Raw genomic sequence first — 22,497 nt, forward strand, 5'->3', positions numbered from 1 at the left:
GTTCTTATACAATAAAGGATGTAGTAGTTCAACAACCCCTTCCCTCCCCGTGTCCATTCACAAAAAAGTTGTGTATCCTTTTCAAAGGATGCACTGCGTTCTGTGAATGGATAAGGGGAGATCCTGTTATTTGCCCGCCCCTTTCCCATCCTCTCCCCTTTTCCTTTCACACCTTGCATTCTGCGAAAAAGAATGCAAGACTTTATTTTGTTTTGTGAAGGACGAGGGGAGAGGATATGGCTGGTGAACCACAGGGATCTTTTACTGTATGAGAAATGGAACTATCTGTTGGAGCACCCATAGAAGAGCACTGTGTGCAGCACAGGGTTGGCAACCCCCTGCGATTCTTCTACACAAAACATGGAAAATTTACTGACATGCCCCACTGGCTAGGAGCACTGCATCTTGGCTGCAACATGGTGCTGCCTGAGCCTCCGGAGACCAGTGAGTGAGCACTGTACACAGAACTCCTCCATCTACCTCACTCTCCCCCCTATCTCTCTTACCTCCTCTTCTACCCCCTATTTCCCGCTACCCCCTATTTCCCTCTACCCTCTCCTTCCCTCTACCCCCCCCCCCACCCTCTCCTTCCCTCTACCCCCCCCCCACCCTCTCCTTCCCTCTATCCCCTATTTCTCTCTACCCCCTCTACCCTCTATTTCCCTCTACTCCCCCCTCTTCTACCCCCCCATTTCCCTCTACCCCCTTCTTCTACCCCCTATTTCCCTCTACCCCCCCTCTACCCTCTCTTTCCCTCTAGCCCCCTTCTTCTAACCTCTCCTTCCCTCTACCCCTCCCTTCTACCCTCTACCCCCCTCCCCTAACGCATCCCTCCCTATTAAACACTCTACTAAAGATGCAAATGCACAAATCTAAACACCCTACTGAGGTGTTCTAAAAGGTGAACTTAGCCTTCACGGTGCCTCCTCCCATGGCCTTCTTCATCACGCTGGCCCATATCCAATCTCCGAGTCTCAAATCCTGCTTCTGTAGCCAGGGAAAAAGATGTGCCGTGGACGGAGATCTGGATTTTCTTCAGATGCTGGCCCATGTCCCGTCACCCGGGTCTCCAATCTTACCCCTGTTGCCAGGGAATAAGCTGCTTCGGGGAATGAGATCTGGAGGCTCTCTGTATTCTTCAAGAGCTGGCCAGCTTTCCGCCTCTGAATCGCTGGTGTCTGATCTGTACTGGTAATCATAGTCATAGTCTGTGAGTCTGTAGTAAGAAAAGTGAAATGTGATATTAGTAATGGCCCCCCAAATAATTCTTAGCAGGCTTTCTCAACCAGGGGTTCCTTCAGATGGAAGACCCCCGCGCAGTGAGCAATGGCAGATTGATCTTTCACCCGCCCATCAAAATTATTTCAAGGGTTCCTCTGGGGTAAAAAGATTGAGAAATTCTTCTAAGGACTATAGGACAAATTTTTAATAGTTAAAAACTGCTCTATTAGATATACATATTATGTGCCAAGCTTTGTCAACCAGGGTTCCTCAAGAGGTTGTCAGAAGACCCCTGGGCAGTGAGCATTGGCAAATTAAACTTTCACCCGCTCATCGAAATGATTTCAAGGGTCCCTCTGGGGTAAAACGTTGAAAATTGGTACCATATATGATGTAAAATAAATTAATACTGTTGAGCACAACCTAGCCAGAAAGACTAAATAAAAATTCTAGAAAGCTGCTCACAAAGTGTTCTCTACACTCAAACATATATGATGTGACTTAATTTTTTTTTCCAAAGCTGCTCTACAAGATATTTCTCAACCAGGGTTCCTCCAGAGGTTATTAGAAGATCCCCATAAGCAATGAGCAGTGGCACATTGATCTCCACCCCCCACCCAAATAAATTATTTAAAGGATTCCCTTGGGCTTAAAAGATTGAGAAAGGCTACTATATACTATATGTTGATAATTTTTTTTCCAAGGTCGCTCTATAAGATATACATACTCAGACTCCGAGCTATCCGATCCGTGTTCACTGAAGCCGGAGCTTTCCCCATCGCTGTCCTGCTGCCTGGCCCCAATGTATTTCTGGACAACGTCTGTCTCCTTTCCCCGGCTTCTAACGATGTACTTCAGTCGCTTCTTCAGGGCTTCCTTCATCTTCCTCTTCTCTGTCCTCTTTCCCTTCAAGCTCTTCATCGCCTCGATCCAAAGTTCAAGCCTCTCATCACGTCTGAGGAGCAAAAAAAATAGAGAGAAAATGTAAGTATTAAAAAAAAACTAAAAACCAAAAAAAAAAAAAAAGACTTCCATTCATGTTTTAAGAATGTTAGATGTGTGAAGAAATAGAATGACAAAACTTACAGTTCCTCGTCGAGGTCCACTTTGTAGGCTAATGGACCCATACAGATGACGCAGATGTTGTGTAGGATTTCAAAGCAGTCCTTGCAGTACAGACCTATGCAACTGTTGGTTGTGCATTCCACAAAGTCCTTAATGGTGGCCGGCGTGGTCTTTTTGGCGCACGCCAAGCAGTACCGTTCCGTCGATCCGAAAAGCTTCGTCAGGAAGCCAAATCCAGGAATCCTATAGACAGAAGAACATGTTAGTCGCATTCACTAACTGGCACGGCAATATAGTAAAGTTCCATAGCGGAACCAAAAAAAAAATTAGACTTACTCTGCTGCAAGGGTCATCAGGGTGTTTGAGCGGCCCACGTTTTCTGTGTTCAACCGTACATTCTTCTTCAAAGATCTTTCCAGATTCATCCTTTTCGTCAGCAGGTTGTTGAACAGAAAGCATATCCGTTCCTAAAAGAATACAAATCTTAGTTAATAAAAGTGAACTCTAGACAAGACTAAATATAAAGACTGAAGCTGTTGCAAAGTTTCTCACTTGGAGACCTTACAGGTAACGTCGCCTCCTGAAGCAGGATGACAACACAAAGCTGCTGCCCTTCCCCACCCCCCTGCAATTAGCAGAAGTGTTGTCAGCCTGCCAAATGGGCCACTTGGCTGCATATGGGTCCTATCAGATAGGAAGCCCAACAGCCTAAGCCCTTGTACACACGGTCGGACATTCCGACGGAAAATGTCTGATCGGACTGTGTTGTCGGATAATCCGACCATGTGTGGGCTCCATCGGACTGTTTCCATCGGAATATCCGACAGACAAAGTTTTAGAGCTGGGCTATAAAACTTTCCGACAACATGATCCGATCGGACTTTGTCCGATTGTGTGTAGAGAATTCCGATCGGACAAAGTGCCACGCATGCTCAGATCAAATTCCTAGACCAAAGCTATTGGCTACTAGCCTGAACGTAGTCCCGTCGTAATGAAATAACGTCACCACGTTACCTACGATCGGATTTTCCGACAACTTTGTCCGACTGTGTGTATGCAACACCAGTTTCGGACAAAATCCATAGACAAAATCTGATGGATTTTGTTGTCGGAATGTCCGGCTGCGCGTACAAGGGCTAACTGGAAGAGCTTGCACGGCAGGCCAACAACGCTGCCGCTAATTGATAGGCAGCTTGCAGCTGAAAGCGTTGTTGCTGGCAGGATCTCCAGGTAGGAAACTTTGCAAAAGGTTCACATTAGAAAAAAATAAATAAATAGCGGAACTGCTTTTTAGTCTTCTGCCTGCTGAAGTCATAGACAGAACGTGGTCAACTTACCTGCTCCCTTTCTGGATAGTAACTCGCGCAAATGTTCCGTTTCAGCCTGTGGATGTAGACTCCAAAGAACGACGCGAAGAAGACGAATATAAACGAACCACCTGTGAACAGAGAAAAGAAGAGGGTTAGTCATACTTATGTTTTCTGAGGAAAACTCTGGTGATTGGTTTATAGTAGAGGAAGAACAACTTATCCCCCCAGGACCAGTAATTCTCAACCAGGGTTCCTCCAGTGATTGCTTGGGATTACTTGATCTGTGGCTAATAGACCCCCCCCCTCACGATTTTTCATGGTTACTGCATAGTTCAGGGCCAACATCACATGGCACAATCAAGACACTAGTGCTTTTTTTTAGTTAGGGGGCATTTAGACCACTACTGTAAAGGTATTCTTCCAACTGGCCATTGCTGTAAAGGGCATTTTTCCCATTGACTCGCAGTAAATTGGTTTTAGTAGGGGTTTCCCCCTAAGACCTAATAAACTATTTCAAGGGTTCCTCAGGGATAGAAAAGCTGCTCTGGATTATACAACTCCAGTGTAGCAATTAAAGGTATCTCCTCCAGAAATAAAATTCTCTAGGAGCTTGTCGGAAAACAGTAACTTACCAATTATGATATATCCAAAGTAATTTGGCTCCGAAGGTACAGGGATGCATTGCTTGGAGATCACGGTGTAGTCTTTTTGCCCGATGTCATCCAGCGCGTCTGCCAGCTGGGCAAGGATGTCATTGATAAATCCGCTTCCTGTAATGTTGACTTTCATAAAATACGGTGCTGGCGAAGAAAGAAGAATTAGAGGTCATTATTGTCATATCAGCATTTATACTATTATTATTATTATTATTATTATTATGTGTTCAGCCTCAGGATATGTTGGGGATACTTACCTTTCACAACAATGTCTCCATTCAGGACAGAAGAAATCGCTGCTATGGCCCAGTACACACCATAGGCGGCAGCGATAATAAAAGAGACGATCAGCAGGGTCCGGACTATATTCATGATCTCAAACGAATATCCCTTTTTCTCCTTTCTGGTCAATGTCCAGGCCACTGTAAAGTGGAACAGAAAAATAAAAATGATGAGTGACGTTACATCATGATCATCTTATATCGACATCTAATTATTTTTTTTCCATTTCAAATTAAGTAGGGAAAGGGTTTTATTCTCTGTCAGATTATTTTTGCCATCTTTGTCCTGTTTGAGAGGGTTTTTCTTCACTTCCTGTTTTCTAGACGTGACAGGAAGTGAGAGGAAATGTCTCCAAAGTGGCACATTGCCATGGTGTTACCTGAGTGCCCCCATTAGTGGATTTCCCCTCCTGTTGCTGTTCTCAAGACAACTTAAAGGGGTTGTAAATGTTTTTTCACCTTAATGCATTCTATGCATTAAGGTGAAAAAACATCTGACAGTGTCTGTGCCCCCCCCCCCCCGTTTTACTTACCTCATCCCTCGAAAATCCCGCGCTCATCCCCGTCGTCCTTTCCACCGTTCAGCCTGGCCGCTGATTGGCTGGAGTGGATGGATGGAATGCAGCGCAGCCATTGGCTCGCGCTGCTGTCAATCACATCCACTGATGCGGAGCGCCGGGCCGTGTAATACAGCGAGCGGCTATAGCCGCCGGCTGTATCATGGGAGCGTGCCCAAAGATGCTTCTCACCATGGGAGGGAGCTTGCATGAATGTGAGAAGCACTTGCGGGAGGAAGCCGAGACAGCCGCCGAGGGACCCCAGAAGAGCAGGTTCGGGGCCACTATGTGCAAAACGAGCTGCACAGTGGAGGTAAGTATAACATGTTTGTTATTTTAAAAAATAAATAAAAATCACTTTACAATCCCTTTAAGCCATGTACACACAATCGGACTTTCCGGCGGACCAGAGTCCATCGGACAATTCGATCGTGTGTGGACTCCAGCGGACTTTTCTTCCCAAAAGTCCGGCGGACCTAGAAATAAGACTGGCTTCAACTTTTCGGCCGGACTCAGCTTTTAGCGGACAATCCTTTTGTCTGTGTGCTAGTCCGATGGACTAAAACCGACGCTAGACCAGCTATTGGCTACTGGCTATGAACTTCCTTATTCTACGTCATCACGTTCGAATCCGTCAGACTTTTGGCATGATCGTTTGTGGCCAAGTCCATTCATCTGAAAGTCCGGAGGACCTCAGCTGCAAAGTCTGTCGGATTGTCCGCCAGAAAGTCCGATCGTGTGTACGAGGCATTAGAGTAGCGATGGTGAACCTTGGTACCCCAGATGTTTTGGAACTACATTTCCCACGATGCTCAATTACACTGCAGAGCGCATGAGCATCATGGGAAATGTAGTTCCAAAACATCTGGGGTGCCAAGGTTTGCCATCACTGACTTTTAGAGTTTTAGATCTTCTCTCACTTTCAGTCCAGGTGACAATGGTCAGTAGGACAGGTAGAGAGTGTAAAACTCCATAGAAGGGAAACCGAAAGCAAAAATAACATGGCAGGGGATCCAACCTTGAATCTGAAGCCCTGACTTCATTTAAAGATGGGTAAAAAAAAGTTAAGACCACTCATGCTTACTTGGTCGGATCAGGTGGTAAGATTCCTTTGTGGAGAGAGGCAGTAGGGTTGTCAAGCCTTGCTTGAGCCTCCTTGCATCTATACCAACGAATTTCCGTGTGATGTAAACGTTGTCAAAGTTGTCATCGTTGGTATAATTTCTAAGATAACTGAAAGCCCTGGAAAAAAAAAGAAAGAAAGAAGGCAAGGGTTACAAATGGTATACACGGGACATGATCTATCTCTAGCTCCAAGGTGGGTTACAAATGGTATACACAGGACATGGTCTATCTCTAGCTCCAAGGCGAGTTACAAATGGTATACACAGGACATGGTCTATCTCTAGCTCCAAGGCGAGTTACAAATGGTATACACAGGACATGGTCTATCTCTAGCTCCAAGGCGAGTTACAAATGGTATACACAGGACATGGTCTATCTCTAGCTCCAAGGCGAGTTACAAATGGTATACACAGGACATGGTCTATCTCTAGCTCCAAGGCGAGTTACAAATGGTATACACAGGACATGGCCTATCTCTAGCTCCAAGGCGAGTTACAAATGGTATACACAGGACATGGCCTATCTCTAGCTCCAAGTCGAGTTACAAATGGTATACACAGAACATGGCCTATCTCTAGCTCCAAGGCGAGTTACAAATGGTATACACAGGACATGGCCTATCTCTAGCTCCAAGGCGAGTTACAAATGGTATACACAGGACATGGCCTATCTCTAGCTCCAAGGCGAGTTACAAATGGTATACACAGGACATGGTCTATCTCTAGCTCCAAGGCGAGTTACAAATGGTATACACAGGACATGGTCTATCTCTAGCTCCAAGGCGAGTTACAAATGGTATACACAGGACATGGTCTATCTCTAGCTCCAAGGCGAGTTACAAATGGTATACACAGGACATGGTCTATCTCTAGCTCCAAGGCGAGTTACAAATGGTATACACAGGACATGGTCTATCTCTAGCTCCAAGGGGGTTACAAATGGTATACAAAGGACATGGTCTATCTCTAGCTCCAAGGGGGTTACAAATGGTATACACAGGACATGGTCTATCTCTAGCTCTGAACGCCGGTCAGACGGCGAGGGAACACAGAGGCATGAATATGATAGGCACACATGCTGCATATGATGGGCACACAGGCTGCATGTGATGGGGCACAGTGGCTGCATGTAATGGGGCATAGTGAGGCTGCATTTGATGGGCACAGTGAGGCTGCAATTGTTTTCCCCAGAATTTTTTTGTTAGTTTTCTCCCAAACCAAATTTTGAGCACCAGCCGCCCCTGGCTGAGGTGTACATGGGGCCTAAAGCTGTTGAGGAGCTAAAAGTCCAAGCTGGTAGCTTGTAGGCCCTGTAGATAAAGTGGTAGAAAAAAGATAGCCCATTACTTTAAAAAAAAAAAAAGAAAGGAAAATAAATGGTACTTACAAATAGTAGGTGATGATGAAGATAAGGAAGACAGAGTAGGAGAATATATGCGAGATCTCCCGGTAAGGATCGAGATCCTGTTTCACTTCCTCCATGATGTCTCTAGCAATGGTGAATACACTCTTGCTAGAGTTGACTATTCCGCCAAGATCGTAGTTGATGGTCATATTGTAGTCAAATTTATTCTTCAGATCATGCAAAACAACCATGACAGCTGCAAGAAGAGAAACAAGGTTAGAGATTTATTGCTGATTCTTTTTACGGGTTTACAAAAATTTTGAAGGCTAAGTCCACCTTTTACAAACCAGGGAGAAGAACCACCACACTCCTTTACGGGGTGGATGGTTTGGATGTGGAGGGGTCCATTTGTAGTATGTTACCTCCTAAATATGGGGGTAACATGGTCCAAAAGTTGGAGTTAGCCTTTAATTTTGAGAAATGTTGTTATACTTACGAGCTTTAATGTTCTTCTGTATATATTCTCCTACGTAGGATGGTATGACACAGATGACGGTGGCAACTGCAAAAGAAAAACAGAAAGCATAAAGATTAGAGTCAAGTCGTAATAAGGTCAATGTAACTCTTCATGAACACCTAAGAACTTGGTTATCAGGGGATATGGTGTGTTTTCCAAATACCAACCAACCAACCAAGGGATGTTTGATGCGTCAAAAAAATTAGCCTTGTTTCTCCAAGAGTTCAGTTATCAGAGTATTTTGGTATGTTTTCCCCATACCAGGCAACCAACCAACCAATGAAGGCAAGATTGATGGGTCAGATAAATTAGCCTTGTTTCTCCAAGACTTCAGTTCAGGGGTCAATGTAACTCTTCATGAACACCTAAGAATTTGGTTATCAGGGAATATGGTGTGTTTTCCCCATACCAACCAACCAACCAACCAACCAACCAAGGAAAGTTTGCTGAGTCAGATGAATTAGCCTTCTTTCTCCTGGAGACAAGTTTCAAGTGGAATTTCTTAAAAGACCTTATGAGTCGTGAAATGTGCCAGTTCATGAAGGATTACATATCCCCTTTCATCCATTGCTACATTCGATTTTCGATCACAAGCAAAATGGTGGTCATGAAAATGAACTTGACCACACTGACAGCCGAGTCCTAATTTTTTTGACAATAAAAAACAAAAAAAAAAAAAAAAAAGCAAACATACCTTTAGCCACTTCGCATAGCCATGTGAAGCCGTCTACGATGTTACAAAGAACGCCGGCTCCTATGTCCAAGCAATTATTCTTGGCATCCGCGAAGGCCCTGGTGCACTTCTTATGTGGATTCAAAAGCTCTTCATTGCAGATGTCCCCGATGCTATGAATGAAGGCCCATATGTGACCGAGTGTCTTACCTACAAGAAAAAATAAAATCAGTCATGTCATCTACAGGAATGGACAGCAGAAGTAAAATAAAAAAATTTAAAAAAAAAAAGCCCCCCTCCTATCCTCGTCCACCTCTTCTGGTCTAGTAATTGAGGTGAACTAACCCTTCAAGGAAAGGGTAAAAACTATCATTTGTGGTGCTATATTGATAAAGCATTGAATGTGACATTCACCAAACATTCACTGCATGTATTTTTAATGACAGCGAATATGTGAATGTAACATTGAATGCTTTATAAATATGCCCCCCCCCCCCCCAGGTGTCATCTTTACAGATAATAGACAAATCTAGCGACGTCTGTCTGCTTTTTATTTTCCTTCACTTGAGGAGCCCCCCATCTACCCACCAAACCCCGAAGCTGAAAATGTTACTTACCAATCACTTTCATCCGTTCTCTGACTTTTTGGAAGAAATTCTTAGCTTTTCCAGCGACAGTTTTTACTTTTCCCGCAATATTCTTCAAGTAGCTCAAAACATCTGCAGGAGAGAAGAAAAATACATCATAAGTTTAAAATGCTCCATTGTCCAATTCCCAAAGATTCAACGCCGAAATAAGATCTTTATATTGGCCTTTGTGTACCTTTCATTTTAATAATAATAATAAATATCTATCAATTTTCTATCTATCTACCTATCTCATATCTATCTATCTCTCCCTCTATCTATCCTTCCATCTATCTATCTATCTCTCCCTCTATCCATCCCTCTATCTATCTCTCTATCAATCGATTCTTCTATCAATCCCTCTATCTATCCATCGATCCCTCTATCTATCTATCTATCTCTATCTATCTATCTCTCTATCAATCGATTCTTCTATCGATCCCTCTATCTATCTATCTATCTATCTCTATCTATCTATCTCTCTATCAATCGATCCTTCTATCGATCCCTCTATCTATCAATCCCTCTATCTATCAATCGATTCTTCTATCAATCCCTCTATCTATCTATCGATCCCTCTATCTATCTATCGATCCCTCTATCTATCTATTTATCTATCACTCTTTCTATCAATCGATCCCTCTATCTATCTATCTATCTCTCTATCAATCGATTGTTCTATTGATCCCTCTATCTATCTATCTCTCTATCATTCGATCCCTCTATCTATCTATCTATCTATCTATCTATCTATCTATCTCTCTATCAATCGATCCTTCTATCGATCCCTCTATCTATCCATTGATCCCTCTATCTATCGATCCCTCTATCTATCGATCCCTCTATCTATCTATCTATCTCTCTATCAATCGATCCCTCTATCTATCCATTGATCCCTCTATCTATCTCTCTATCGATCCCTCTATCTATCTATCTATCTCTCTATCAATCGATCCTTCTATCGATCCCTCTATCTATCCATTGATCCCTCTATCTATCTATCGATCCCTCTATCTATCGATCCCTCTATCTATCGATCCCTCTATCTATCTATCCCTCTATCTATCTATCTATCTATTGATCCCTCTATCTATCTATCTATCTATCGATCCCTCTATCTATCTATCTATCTATCCATTGATCCCTCTATCTATCCATTGATCCCTCTATCTATCTATCTAGCTCTATCAATCGATCCCTCTATCTATCCATTAATCCCTCTATCTATCTATCTATCTATCTCTCTATCAATCGATTCTTCTATCAATCCCTCTATCTATCCATTGATCCCTCTATCTATCTATCGATCCCTCTATCTATCTATCTATCGATCCCTCTATCTATCCATTGATCCCTCTATCTATCTATCTATCGATCCCTCTATCTATCTATCTATCTCTCTATCAATCGATCCCTCTATCTATCCATCGATCCCTCTATCTATCTATCGATCCCTCTATCCATCGATCCTTCTATCTATCTATCTATCGATCCCTCTATCCATCGATCCTTCTATCTATCTATCTATCGATCCCTCTATCCATCGATCCCTCTGTCTATCTATCTATCGATCCCTCTATCTATCGATCCCTCTATCTATCTATCTCTCTATCAATCGATCCTTCTATCGATCCCTCTATCTATCCATTGATCCCTCTATCTATCTATCGATCCCTCTATCTATCCATCAATCCCTCTATCTATCTATCTATCTATCGATCCCTCTATCCATCGATCCCTCTATCTATCTATCTATCGATCCCTCTATCTATCAATCCCTCTATCTATCAATCCCTCTATCTATCTATCTCTATCTATCGATCCCTCTATCTATCCATCGATCCCTCTATCGATCCCTCTATCTATCTATCAATCCCTCTATCTATCTATCCCTCTATCTATCTATTGATCCTTCTATCTATCTATCCCTTTATCTATCTATCGATCCCTCTATCTATCTATCGATCCCTCTATCTATCTATTTATCTATCACTCTTTCTATCAATCGATCCCTCTATCTATCTATCTATCTCTCTATCAATCGATTGTTCTATTGATCCCTCTATCTATCTATCTCTCTATCATTCGATCCCTCTATCTATCTATCTATCTCTCTATCTATCTCTCTATCTATCTATCGATCCCTCTATCTATCTATCTATCTATCTCTCTATCAATCGATCCTTCTATCGATCCCTCTATCTATCCATTGATCCCTCTATCTATCGATCCCTCTATCTATCGATCCCTCTATCTATCGATCCCTCTATCTATCTATCTATCTCTCTATCAATCGATCCCTCTATCTATCCATTGATCCCTCTATCTATCTCTCTATCGATCCCTCTATCTATCTATCTATCTCTCTATCAATCGATCCTTCTATCGATCCCTCTATCTATCCATTGATCCCTCTATCTATCGATCCCTCTATCTATCGATCCCTCTATCTATTGATCCCTCTATCTATCTATCTATCTATCTATCTATCGATCCCTCTATCTATCTATCTATCTATCGATCCCTCTATCTATCTATCTATCTATCCATTGATCCCTCTATCTATCTATCTAGCTCTATCAATCGATCCCTCTATCTATCCATTAATCCCTCTATCTATCTATCTATCTATCTCTCTATCAATCGATTCTTCTATCAATCCCTCTATCTATCCATTGATCCCTCTATCTATCTATCGATCCCTCTATCTATCTATCTATCTATCGATCCCTCTATCTATCCATTGATCCCTCTATCTATCTATCTATCGATCCCTCTATCTATCTATCTATCTCTCTATCAAGCGATCCTTCTATCGTTCCCTCTATCTATCTATCTATCTATCGATCCCTCTATCTATCCATCGATCCCTCTATCTATCTATCGATCCCTCTATCCATCGATCCTTCTATCTATCTATCTATCGATCCCTCTATCCATCGATCCCTCTGTCTATCTATCTATCGATCCCTCTATCGATCCCTCTATCAATCGATCCCTCTATCAATCGATCCTTCTATCGATCCCTCTATCTATCCATTGATCCCTCTATCTATCTATCGATCCCTCTATCTATCCATCAATCCCTCTATCTATCTATCTATCTATCTATCGATCCCTCTATCCATCGATCCCTCTATCTATCTATCTATCGATCCCTCTATCTATCAATCCCTCTATCTATCAATCCCTCTATCTATCTATCTCTATCTATCGATCCCTCTATCTATCCATCGATCCCTCTATCGATCCCTCTATCTATCTATCAATCCCTCTATCTATCTATCCCTCTATCTATCTATTGATCCTTCTATCTATCTATCCCTTTATCTATCTATCGATCCCTCTATCTATCTATCGATCCCTCTATCTATCTATCAATCCCTCTATCTATCTATCAATCCCTCTATCTATCTATCAATCCCTCTATCTATCTATCCCTCTATCTATCTATTGATCCTTCTATCTATCTATCCCTTTATCTATCTATCGATCCCTCTATCTATCTATCGATCCCTCTATCTATCTATCGATCCCTCTATCTATCTATCGATCCCTCTATCTATCTATCGATCCCTCTATCTATCTATCTCTCTATCAATCGATCCTTCTATCGATCCCTCTATCTATCCATCGATCCCTCTATCTATCTATCGATCCCTATATCTATCTATCTCTCTATCAATCGATCCTTCTATCGGTCCCTCTATCTATCTATCTCTCTATCAATCGATCCTTCTATCGGTCCCTCTATCTATCCATCAATCCCTCTATCTATCTATTTATCTATCCCTCACATATCTATCTATTCATATACAGAATTGCTTTGTTATGAACCACTTGAAGCCCACCATATAGCCGAAAGACAGCTACAGCGCAGGCTTAACCGCTTCAGCCCCTGACCAGAGCATTATTTTTGTGATTCGGCACTGCGTCGCTTTAACTGACAATTGCGCGGTCGTGCGGCGTTGCACCCAAACAAAATTGACGTCCTTTTTTTCCCCACAAAAAACAGCTTTCTTTTGGTGGTATTTGATCACCCCTGCGTTTTTTATTTTTTGCGATATAAATAAAAAAAGAGCAACAATTTTGAAAAAAAAAAAAAAAAAACACAATATTTTGTACTTTTTGCTATAATAAATATCCCCTTTTTTTAAAAAAAAAAGCTAAATTTTTCTCAGTTTAAGCCGATATGTATTTTTTTACATATTTTTGGTAAAAGAAAAAAAAAAAAAAAAAATCGCCATAAGCGTATATTGATTGGTTTGCGCAAAAGTTATAGCGTCTACAAAATAGGGGATAGATTTATAGCATATTTATTTATTTATTTATTTTTTTACTAGTAATGGGGGCGATCTGCGATCCTTGACTGCGACATTATGGTGGACGCATTGGACAATTTTGACATGTTTTTGGGACCACTGGCATTGATACAGCGATCAGTTGTAAAAAAATGCACCGACTTCTGTATAAATGGCATTGGCAGTGAAGGGGTTAACCACTAGGGGGCGATCAAGGGGTTAACTGTGTTCCCTGGGAGGTGATTCTAACTGAAGGGGGGAGGGGACTGACTAGAGGAAGTGACGGATCGTGGTTCCTAGCTCATAGGAACACACGATCTGTCACTCCTGTCAGAACAGAGATTTGTGTGTTTACGCACACTTGTCCCTGATCTGCGTCTCCTGCTCACAATCGCTCGTGGCTGGCGGTCACCTCGACCGTCGTGCCACGAGCATCGGCACCCCCAGCTGTGCAGCGGGCGAGCACGCGCCTGCTATCCTGCCCCTGCGTACCGACATATATCTGCGACGGTTCACGCAGGGGAGCCAACCTGCCACAGTGTAACTGCGGCGGCTGGTTGGGAAGAGGTTAATTTGCCGGGAGGGCGTCCATAGACCTGCTGCCCGCGTGCCCTGCTCTGTGATCACTGGTCCTGGCCCTTTACCATGTGATCAGCTATCAGCCAATGATCGCCCCTGATGTTAACCCCTTCCCTACCAGTGTCATTAGTACAGTAACAGTGCATTTTTTTAAGCACTGATTGATGTAATAATGTGACTGGTTCCCCAAAAAAGTGCCAGAAGTGTCAGTTAGGTGTCCAATTTGTCCGCTGCAATGTCGCAGTCACGCTAAAAAAAACACTGATTGCTGCCATTACTAGTAAAAAAAAAAAAAAAACAGCCATAAAAATATCGTTTGTACAAAATATTGTACAAAAAAGTACAAAATATTGTGGTTTTTTTTTTTTCAAAATCGTCGCTATTTTTTTGTTTATAGTGCAAAAAAAAAAACGCAGGTGATCAAATACCAAGAAAGCTCGTAGGAAAAAAGAAAAAGGAGATCAATTTTATTTGGGTGCAACATTTCACGAACTCGCAATTGCCAGTTAAAGTAACGCAGTGCTGTATCAAAAAAAAAAAAAAATGGCCTGGTCATTGAAGGGAGGTAAACCTTCCGGGGGCTGAAAGAAACGGCTGCAATGCAACTCGACACCCAAAAAATATGTAGGCTGGTGTTTGTTGCAGCTCAGTGCGCTGCAATTGAGGTGCATGGAGGAGGGTGGTGCATTGCAGTGCAGATTTGTTGTTGCGATGCACTGAGTGCACCAATGCAATTCATCAATCAGGGATCTGCTATGCAGAGCCGGTACAAGAGATGGGTGGGAGAGACGGGTGCCCTGGGCGGCAGAGCCGGTACAAGGGGTGGGCGGGAGGGAGGGGCGGGTGCCCTGGGCGGCAGAGCTGGTACAAGGGGTGGGCGGGAGGGACTGGTGCCCTGGGCGGCAGAGCCGGTACAAGGGGTGGGCTGGTGCCCTGGGCGAAGTGTGAGAGGGGCAATATCAGGGCCATCTTTAATGCAGGGCAAAAGCAGCTGCCCCTGAAGCCCGCGCTGCCTTAGAATAGTTCTCCTGGTGTAGAGGTCACGAACACAGCTGTTCCGTCCTCCCCGTTTGCTCTCCCGGCCGGGTTAGCACAAGCTGCCACACTGACGGGAGGAGAAGAGCTGTGGGTTGTGTGTGTGTAAGAGCTGACTCATCTTGCTTCTCCCTCTGTCAGAAGCTGCAGGATCAGAGTAGCTGGCCTGTGACAGGGAGAGAGGCAGATCGGTGGCCGAGGGTATACAGAGGAGGCTATGGAAGGGGGTGGTATACAGAGGAGGCTACAGACAGGGGGGTATACAGAGGTGACTATGGAAGGGGGGTGTACAGAGGTGGCTGTGGACAGGGGGTTATACAGAGGAGGCTATGGAAGGGGAGGTATACAGACGAGGCTATGGAGGGGGTATACAGAGGTGGCTGTGGACAGGAGGGTATACAGAGGTGGCTGTGGACAGGAGGGTATACAGAGGAGGCTATATAAGGGGGGTATACATAGGTGGCTGTGGACAGGGGGTTATACAGAGGAGGCTATGGAAGGGGGGTATACAAAGGAAGCTATGGAAGGGGGGGTATACAGAGGAGGCTATGGAAGGGGGGGTATACAGAGGAGGCTATGAAAGGGGGGGTATACAGAGGAGGCTATGGAAGGGGGGTATAGAGAAGAGGCTATGGAAGGGGGGGTATACAGAGGGGGCTATGGAAGGGGGTGTACAGAGGAGGCTATGGAAGGGGGTTATAGAGAGGAGGCTATGGAAGGGGGAACAGAGAAGTCTATGGAAGGGGGTGTACAGAGGAGGCTATGGAAGGGGGGTGTACAGAGGTGGATGTGGAAGGGGGGTATACAAAGGTGGCTGTGGATGGGGGGGGGTGTATACAGAGGTGGATGTGGAAGGGGGGTGTACAGAGGTGGCTATGGAAGGGGGGGTATACAGAGGAGGCTGTGGACAGGGGGGGGGGGGGTACAGAATTGGCTGTGGACAGGAGGGATACAGACGTAGGCGGGGGGTAGAGAGGTGGATGGGGAGTACAGAGGTGGCTGTGGATGGTGGCGTACAGAGGTGGCTGTGGATGGGGGGGTACAGAGGTGGCTGTGGATGGGGGGTACAGAGGTGGCTGTGGATGGGGGGGTACAGACGTGGTCGGGGGGTAGAGAGGTGGACGGGGGGTACAGAGGTGTCCGTGGACAGGGGGGCTATACAGAGTGTGTGTACGTTTTTTTGGGATGTTGGGGTGAAGAGCAAAATTGCATGGGAGGGAGCCCAGGAAAATGCTTGCCCAGGGTCCAAACAATATTAAAGACAGCCCTGGGTGGGTTGTTAGCAGGCATAAGAGTAACAATAGTGTGTGGGGGGTGGGGGGGGGTCATGTAAAGGGTGAAATACTGTGTGTAGGGTGATAATTGAATTTGTAGTGTTTTAAGTATATTCTTGTTTTGAAAAGACATTGCTTCTTTCTTAAAAACGGGGGGTGGGGGCGCAGATTGTCATCTTCGCCCTGGGCACCAAATGGCCTTGTCCCAGCACTGCCGTCATGAAGGGGCCCTAAGGGCCACAATAATTCTACTTACTCCTTAGCGGTTCCTTGACGCGCTCCACGATCTCGATGGTCTGATTCATGACAACTTGCACACCACAGGCGCTGGAATTCGTGACCCGCTGAACGTTCTCCAACAAGTTGGCAGCCGGTCCGTTCATGGCCATGGAAAGGATGATGAGCAGGATGATGGTCCTCGCGTATCCTAAGAGAGAGAGAATTTTTAATTAATACAACAAGACATTTTTTAGAACAAGAACTGAATTGCATGAAAGGTCTGCACCATGCGACTGGGCATGTGACCTGCATTGGTGGCGTCATTAACTTAACATTGACCCCATTGCCTTCTGGGACACAAATGTCCCAAAAGGCAACGGGGCCGCTCAACGAAGAGGAGGAACCTCCGCGGAATAGGAAGAGGCAGATTAGGAAGACTGCTTAGCAACAGCGTTTCAGGTAAGTGAATTTTTTTTCCTTTTTTATTTTATTATTATTATCTTTTTTAATTATTTTATCAATTAATTTTTTTTTTTGGGTGGCCCTCCACTTTAAGGTGTCAAAATAAAAAAATAAAAAAGAGGAAGAAACGCACAAGTATGCATTGAAAACGTATAAAAATGAGTGTGAAAGTGCATGGAAAAAATGCGTCGGTAATGCAGAAACTGCAGCGTGAAAAAGCCCCGAGTGTGGTAACGTACTGTCTTTGGGTTCATCTACACCAAGTGCTTTCCAGTGCGTTTCTGAAACTGCTTCTGGAACGCATGTGCGGTGTTCGCTGTCTATTCATATGGCCCTGAAGGATAACGATGCCCAAAACAGACAGTGGTCACCATGTATTGCAATGGCCCTTTGTACTAGAGTTGCCACCTCATCCCTTTAAACCCGAACACATATGAATTACACGGGTTCCGAGGCTAATTTAATGCAGATAAGGTACCAAGCAGGGGCGGACTCCCAATTCGGGCTCTTGGGCACTGCCTGAGGGTCCCATGCCACCAAGGGGCCCCATTAGGGTTGCCAGCCTCAATAAAACCAGGGACAGTATGTAAAAATCTGCATTTTTTTAAAAAAAATCCAAAGATTATAGCTGCCCCGCCTCTCAGTACCTTTTCAGTGTGTGTATGCTATGCTGTGTGTGTGTGTGTATATATACTGTGTGGCCATAATCTCCTATTGCCCGGGGGGCCCATAATCTCCTATTGCCCGGGGGCCCCATAATCTCCTATTGCCTGGGGGCCCCATAATCTCCTATTGCCCGGGGGGGGCCCATAATCTCCTATTGCCCAGGGGGGGGGGGCATAATCTCCTATTGCCCGGGGGCCCCATAATCTCCTATTGCCCCATGAGTTTTCAGTCTGCCCCTGGCACCAAGTGAGTTTAATTACCACCTTAATCAGCCCCAGAACCCATGTAATTAATATGTGTTCGGAGGGATGATTGCTTAGGGTTGCCACCTTTTCATCAAGCCAAACCCGAACACTTTAGCGGTGCATGGCAAATTTTTTGTAGTATACATTGTAAATGTGCATTGTAAAGACCTGGGACACCTTTGGGTGCACTAAGGAGAGCAATAATGTGGCACGCTTTATTGGACAGTGTTACCTCCTATAAACCAGGGGTCATTGTCACCCCCTTCATAAAATACGGGTCAGTGTTACCCCCTCGAAAATGTAGGGGTCCCCCATAGAGGACCCCCCCATTAGGGAGTGTAGCTGACAGAGGGGCAGGGTAACTGACAGAGGGGGAATAGCTGATGGGGGGAGAGTAGCTGACAGAGGGGGGAGAGTAGCTGACTGGGGAGAGTAGCTGACTGGGGAGGGGAGCTGACTGGGGAGGGGAGCTGACTGGGGAGGGGAGCTGACTGGGGAGGGGGAGTATCTGACAGAGGGGGGGTGAGTAGCTGACAGAGGGGTGAGAATAGCTGACAGAGGGGTGAGAATAGCTGACAGAGGGGTGAGAATAGCTGAATGGGGGGAGTAGCTGACAGAGGGGTGGGGGGAGCTGACAGAGGGGGGTAGCTGACAGAAGGAGGAATAGCTGACAGAGGGGGAAATAGCTAATGGGGTTAGCTGAAAGGGGAGGGGAGAGTAGCTGACAGAGGGGGGAGAGTAGCTGACAGAGGGGGGAGAGTAGCTGAATGAGGGGGGGTAGTTGACTGGGGAGGGGAGCTGACAGGGTAGGGTAGCTGACAGAGGAGGGGGAGTAGCTGACAGAGGGGTGAGAATAGCTGAATGGGCTGAGTAGCTGACAGAGGGGGGGTAGCTGACAGAAGGGGGAATAGCTGACAGAAGGGGGAATAGCTGACAGAAGGGGGAATAGCTGATGGGGTTAGCTGAAAGGGGAGGGGAGCTGACAGGGGAGAGTAGCTGACAGAGGGGGGAGAGTAGCTGACAGAGGGGGGAGAGTAGCTGACAGAGGGGGGAGAGTAGCTGACAGAGGGGGGAGAGTAGCTGAATGAGGGGGGGGGTAGTTGACTGGGGAGGGGAGCTGACAGGGTAGGGTAGCTGACAGAGGGGGGGGGGGAGTATCTGACAGAGGGGTGAGAATAGCTGAATGGGGTGAGTAGCTGACAGAAGGGGAAATAGCTGACAGAAGGGGGAATAGCTGACAGAGGGGGGAATAGCTGACAGAGGGGAGAATAGCTGATGGGGGTAGCTGACAGGGGAGGGGAGCTGACAGGGGAGAGTAGCTGACGGGGGGGGGGGGGAGAATAGCTGAATGAGGGGAGAGAATAGCTGAATGAAGGGGGATAGCTGACAGAGGGGGGTAGCTGACTGGGGAGGGGAGCTGACAGAGGGGGGTAACTGACAGGGGGGGTAGCTGACAGGGGGAGTAGCTGACAGAGGGGGGGTAGCTGACAGAGGGGGGGTAGCTGACAGAGGGGGGGAGTAGCTGACAGAGGGGGGGTAGCTAACTGTGGAGGGGTAGCTGACAGAGGGGGGTAGCTGACAGGGGGAGGGGGAGGGGGTAGCTGACAGGGTGAGGGGGTAGCTGACAGAGAGGGGAGGAGTAGCTGACAGAGGGGGCAGAGTAGCTGACAGAGGGGGCAGAGTAGCTGACAGAGGGGGCAGAGTAGCTGACAGAGGGGGCAGAGTAGCTGACAGAGGGGGCAGAGTAGCTGACAGAGGGGGCAGAGTAGCTGGCAGAGTAGCTGACAGAGGGGGCAGCGTAGCTGGCAGAGTAGCTGACAGAGGGGGCAGAGTAGCTGACAGAGGGGGCAGAGTAGCTGGCAGAGTAGCTGACAGAGGAGGCAGAGTAGCTGGCAGAGTAGCTGACAGAGGGGGCAGAGTAGCTGACAGAGAGGTGTGAATAGCTGAATGAGGGGGGAGTAGTTGACAGAGGGGAGGGGAGCTGACAGGGGGGGTAACTGACAGAGGGGGGTAGCTGACAGAGGGGGGTAGCTGACAGGGGAGGGGAGCTGACAGGGGAGGGGAGCTGACAGGGGAGGGGAGCTGACAGAGGGGTGGTAACTGACAGAGGGGGTAGCTGAAAGAGGGGGGAGTAGCTGACAGGGGAGGGGAGCTGACAGAGGGGGGAGAATAGCTGAATGAAGGGAGAGAATAGCTGAATGAGGAGGGGTAGCTGACAGAGGGGGGGGTTGTTGACTAGGGAGGGGAGCTGACAGAGGGGGGGAGTATCTGACAGGGGGGGGAGTAGCTGACAGAGAGGGGGGAGGAGTAGCTGACAGAGAGGGGGGAGGAGTAGCTGACAGAAGGAGGTAACTGACAGAGAGGTGAGGAGTAGCTGACAGAGAGGGGAGGGTAGCTGAATGGGGGAGAATAGCTGAATGAGGGGAGAGTAGCTGACAGGGGAGGGGAGCTGACAGGGGAGCTGATGGGGGGGGGGGTAACTGACAGAGTTGGGGAGCTGACAGAGGGGGGAATAGCTGATGGGGGTAGCTGACAGGGGAGGGGAGCTGACAGAGGGGGGTAACTGACAGAGGGGGAGTGGCTTACAGGGGGGGGGTAGCTGACTGGCGAGGGTAGCTAAAAGAGGGGGGTAACTGACAGAGGGGGGCTGATAGAGGGGAGTACCTGACAGGGGAGGGGAGCTGACAGGGGGAGTGGCTTACGGGGGGTAGCTGACTGGGGAGGGGAGCAACTGATGGGGGGTAGCTGACAGGGGAGTAGCTGACTGGGGAGGGGAGCTGACAGAGGGGGGTAACCGATAGGGGGGTAAGTGACAGAGGGGGGTAACTGAAAGGGGAGGGGAGCTGACAGAGGGGGGTAACTGACAGGGAAGCTGACAGAGGGGGGGTAACTGATAGGGGGGGTAACTGAGAGGGGAGTGGAGCTGACAGGGGAGGGTAGCTGACAGGGGGGGTAACTGACAGGGGGGGAGCTGACAGAGGGGGGGTAACCGATATGGGGGGGTAACTGTGAGGGGAGCTGACAGATGTGGAGTGTTTTAAAGAGGGGGAGTGGCTGACAGAGGGGGGTGAGAGGGCACATGAGAAAGATACCTGAGGTCTTGATGAGACACGGCAGAGCACACGCCAGGCAAGGAGGCGGGACTCCAGGCGGCCGCGATCACCCACAGTCCAGCTCCGCCTCCACGTGTGAGCAGGTTCCCCGAGCTAATCGGAGATCCTCGTGTCCGCCGCCCGCACCTGACCTAGTCAGCCAATCACAGGCTGAATAGGTACGCATGTCGCCTGCTGTTCATCGCTGAGCTTGGCTCGTTGGCAGAGCGCACAGGCAGTAATAAATGTGTAAAACTGATCGCGTGTGCGGGAATCGGGATGCGCCGCTCAAGTTTGAATTGCAGCTATATGTGCCCGGGTTTCAGGTGGCTTGAAAACCGGGCACATGAGTCCAAACCCGGACTGTCCGGGTCAAAACCGGTCAGGTGGCAACCCTAGGTGGCAACCCTACCCTGGTTCATACCAGTGCTTCTAACAGAAGTGCGACCTGCACCAGAATGCTTCAAACCGCATGAAAATGCACCAAAGTGCACATTGTCTTAATGAAAATAAAGTGTTTTTAAGTCTCAAAACCCAAAAAAATAAAAAGAGGAAAAAAAATGCCACTGCCATTGGAGACTTCTAGAAACTCACCGGAAAAGAGATGGGGAATCATCAAGAAGACGGTGACCCGGATGGTGATGGAGAAGGCCATGCCGATGCAGAGGAAGAAGCCCATGGCGATGGTGGAGTAGATGCCGAAATAGATGTTGTAGCTGTCGTAGAAGATCACCAGATAGCCGTAGATGCTGGTGATGACCAAGCCCATCAGGAACGCAAAGAAGCTGGATAGGAATTTGGCCCACCGGCTTCTCTCCTTCAGCCCTCCGGCTCTTTTGTCGTCGTCGTCGAAATGGTCAAGCGCTGTGATCTGAGTGGGGTCCTTCAGATCGGCAGCCTTGGGGCACCAATCAGGGCAGCAGTCCCGGTCACAGATCTCGGAACACTGGCAACATTGCGAACACGCGCCGCAGCAGGCCCGGAACGCAATGCACGGGTTGACGTAGGAGCAGAACGTCCTACAACACCCGCCCACATACTCACGAGGGCTCTGATAGGTGCCGCTCATTTTTTTGTATCTTTGGTAAATTACCAATAAAAATACTAAAGATCGCAAAAAAAAAAAGCAAAGTACTACTGGTTATCACCAGGTAAAAATATCAGTTACTTCCGCTGAGATTTCTCAAAAAAACTTGAGAATTCCAAAGAATTATGAGAGCGTCACAAAGACACAACCTCACACTTCCAG

General features: G+C 46.7%; 1 protein-coding gene across 1 annotated transcript; it reads right to left on the reverse strand.

Annotated features, from left to right (window-relative positions):
- Window positions 1-832: 832 nt before the first annotated feature.
- On the reverse strand, window positions 833-22,317 carry LOC143973523 (DC-STAMP domain-containing protein 2-like). The gene is made up of 14 exons (XM_077474442.1): window positions 21,843-22,317; window positions 16,821-16,991; window positions 9,367-9,468; window positions 8,771-8,959; window positions 8,056-8,121; window positions 7,602-7,815; window positions 6,175-6,332; window positions 4,510-4,674; window positions 4,229-4,396; window positions 3,624-3,724; window positions 2,623-2,753; window positions 2,308-2,529; window positions 1,949-2,176; window positions 833-1,216 (listed from the first exon to the last, which is right to left on the reverse strand). The coding sequence occupies exons 1-14, from the start codon at window positions 22,315-22,317 to the stop codon at window positions 1,036-1,038; spliced, it is 2,571 nt and encodes an 856-aa protein (XP_077330568.1). The 3' UTR covers window positions 833-1,035.
- Window positions 22,318-22,497: the final 180 nt, after the last annotated feature.

The sequence above is a fragment of the Lithobates pipiens genome, unplaced genomic scaffold, assembly GCF_037356315.1.
Source record: "Lithobates pipiens isolate NorthernLeopardFrog02 unplaced genomic scaffold, aLitPip1_a1.2 Scaffold_83, whole genome shotgun sequence".
Lineage (NCBI taxonomy): Eukaryota > Metazoa > Chordata > Amphibia > Anura > Ranidae > Lithobates > Lithobates pipiens.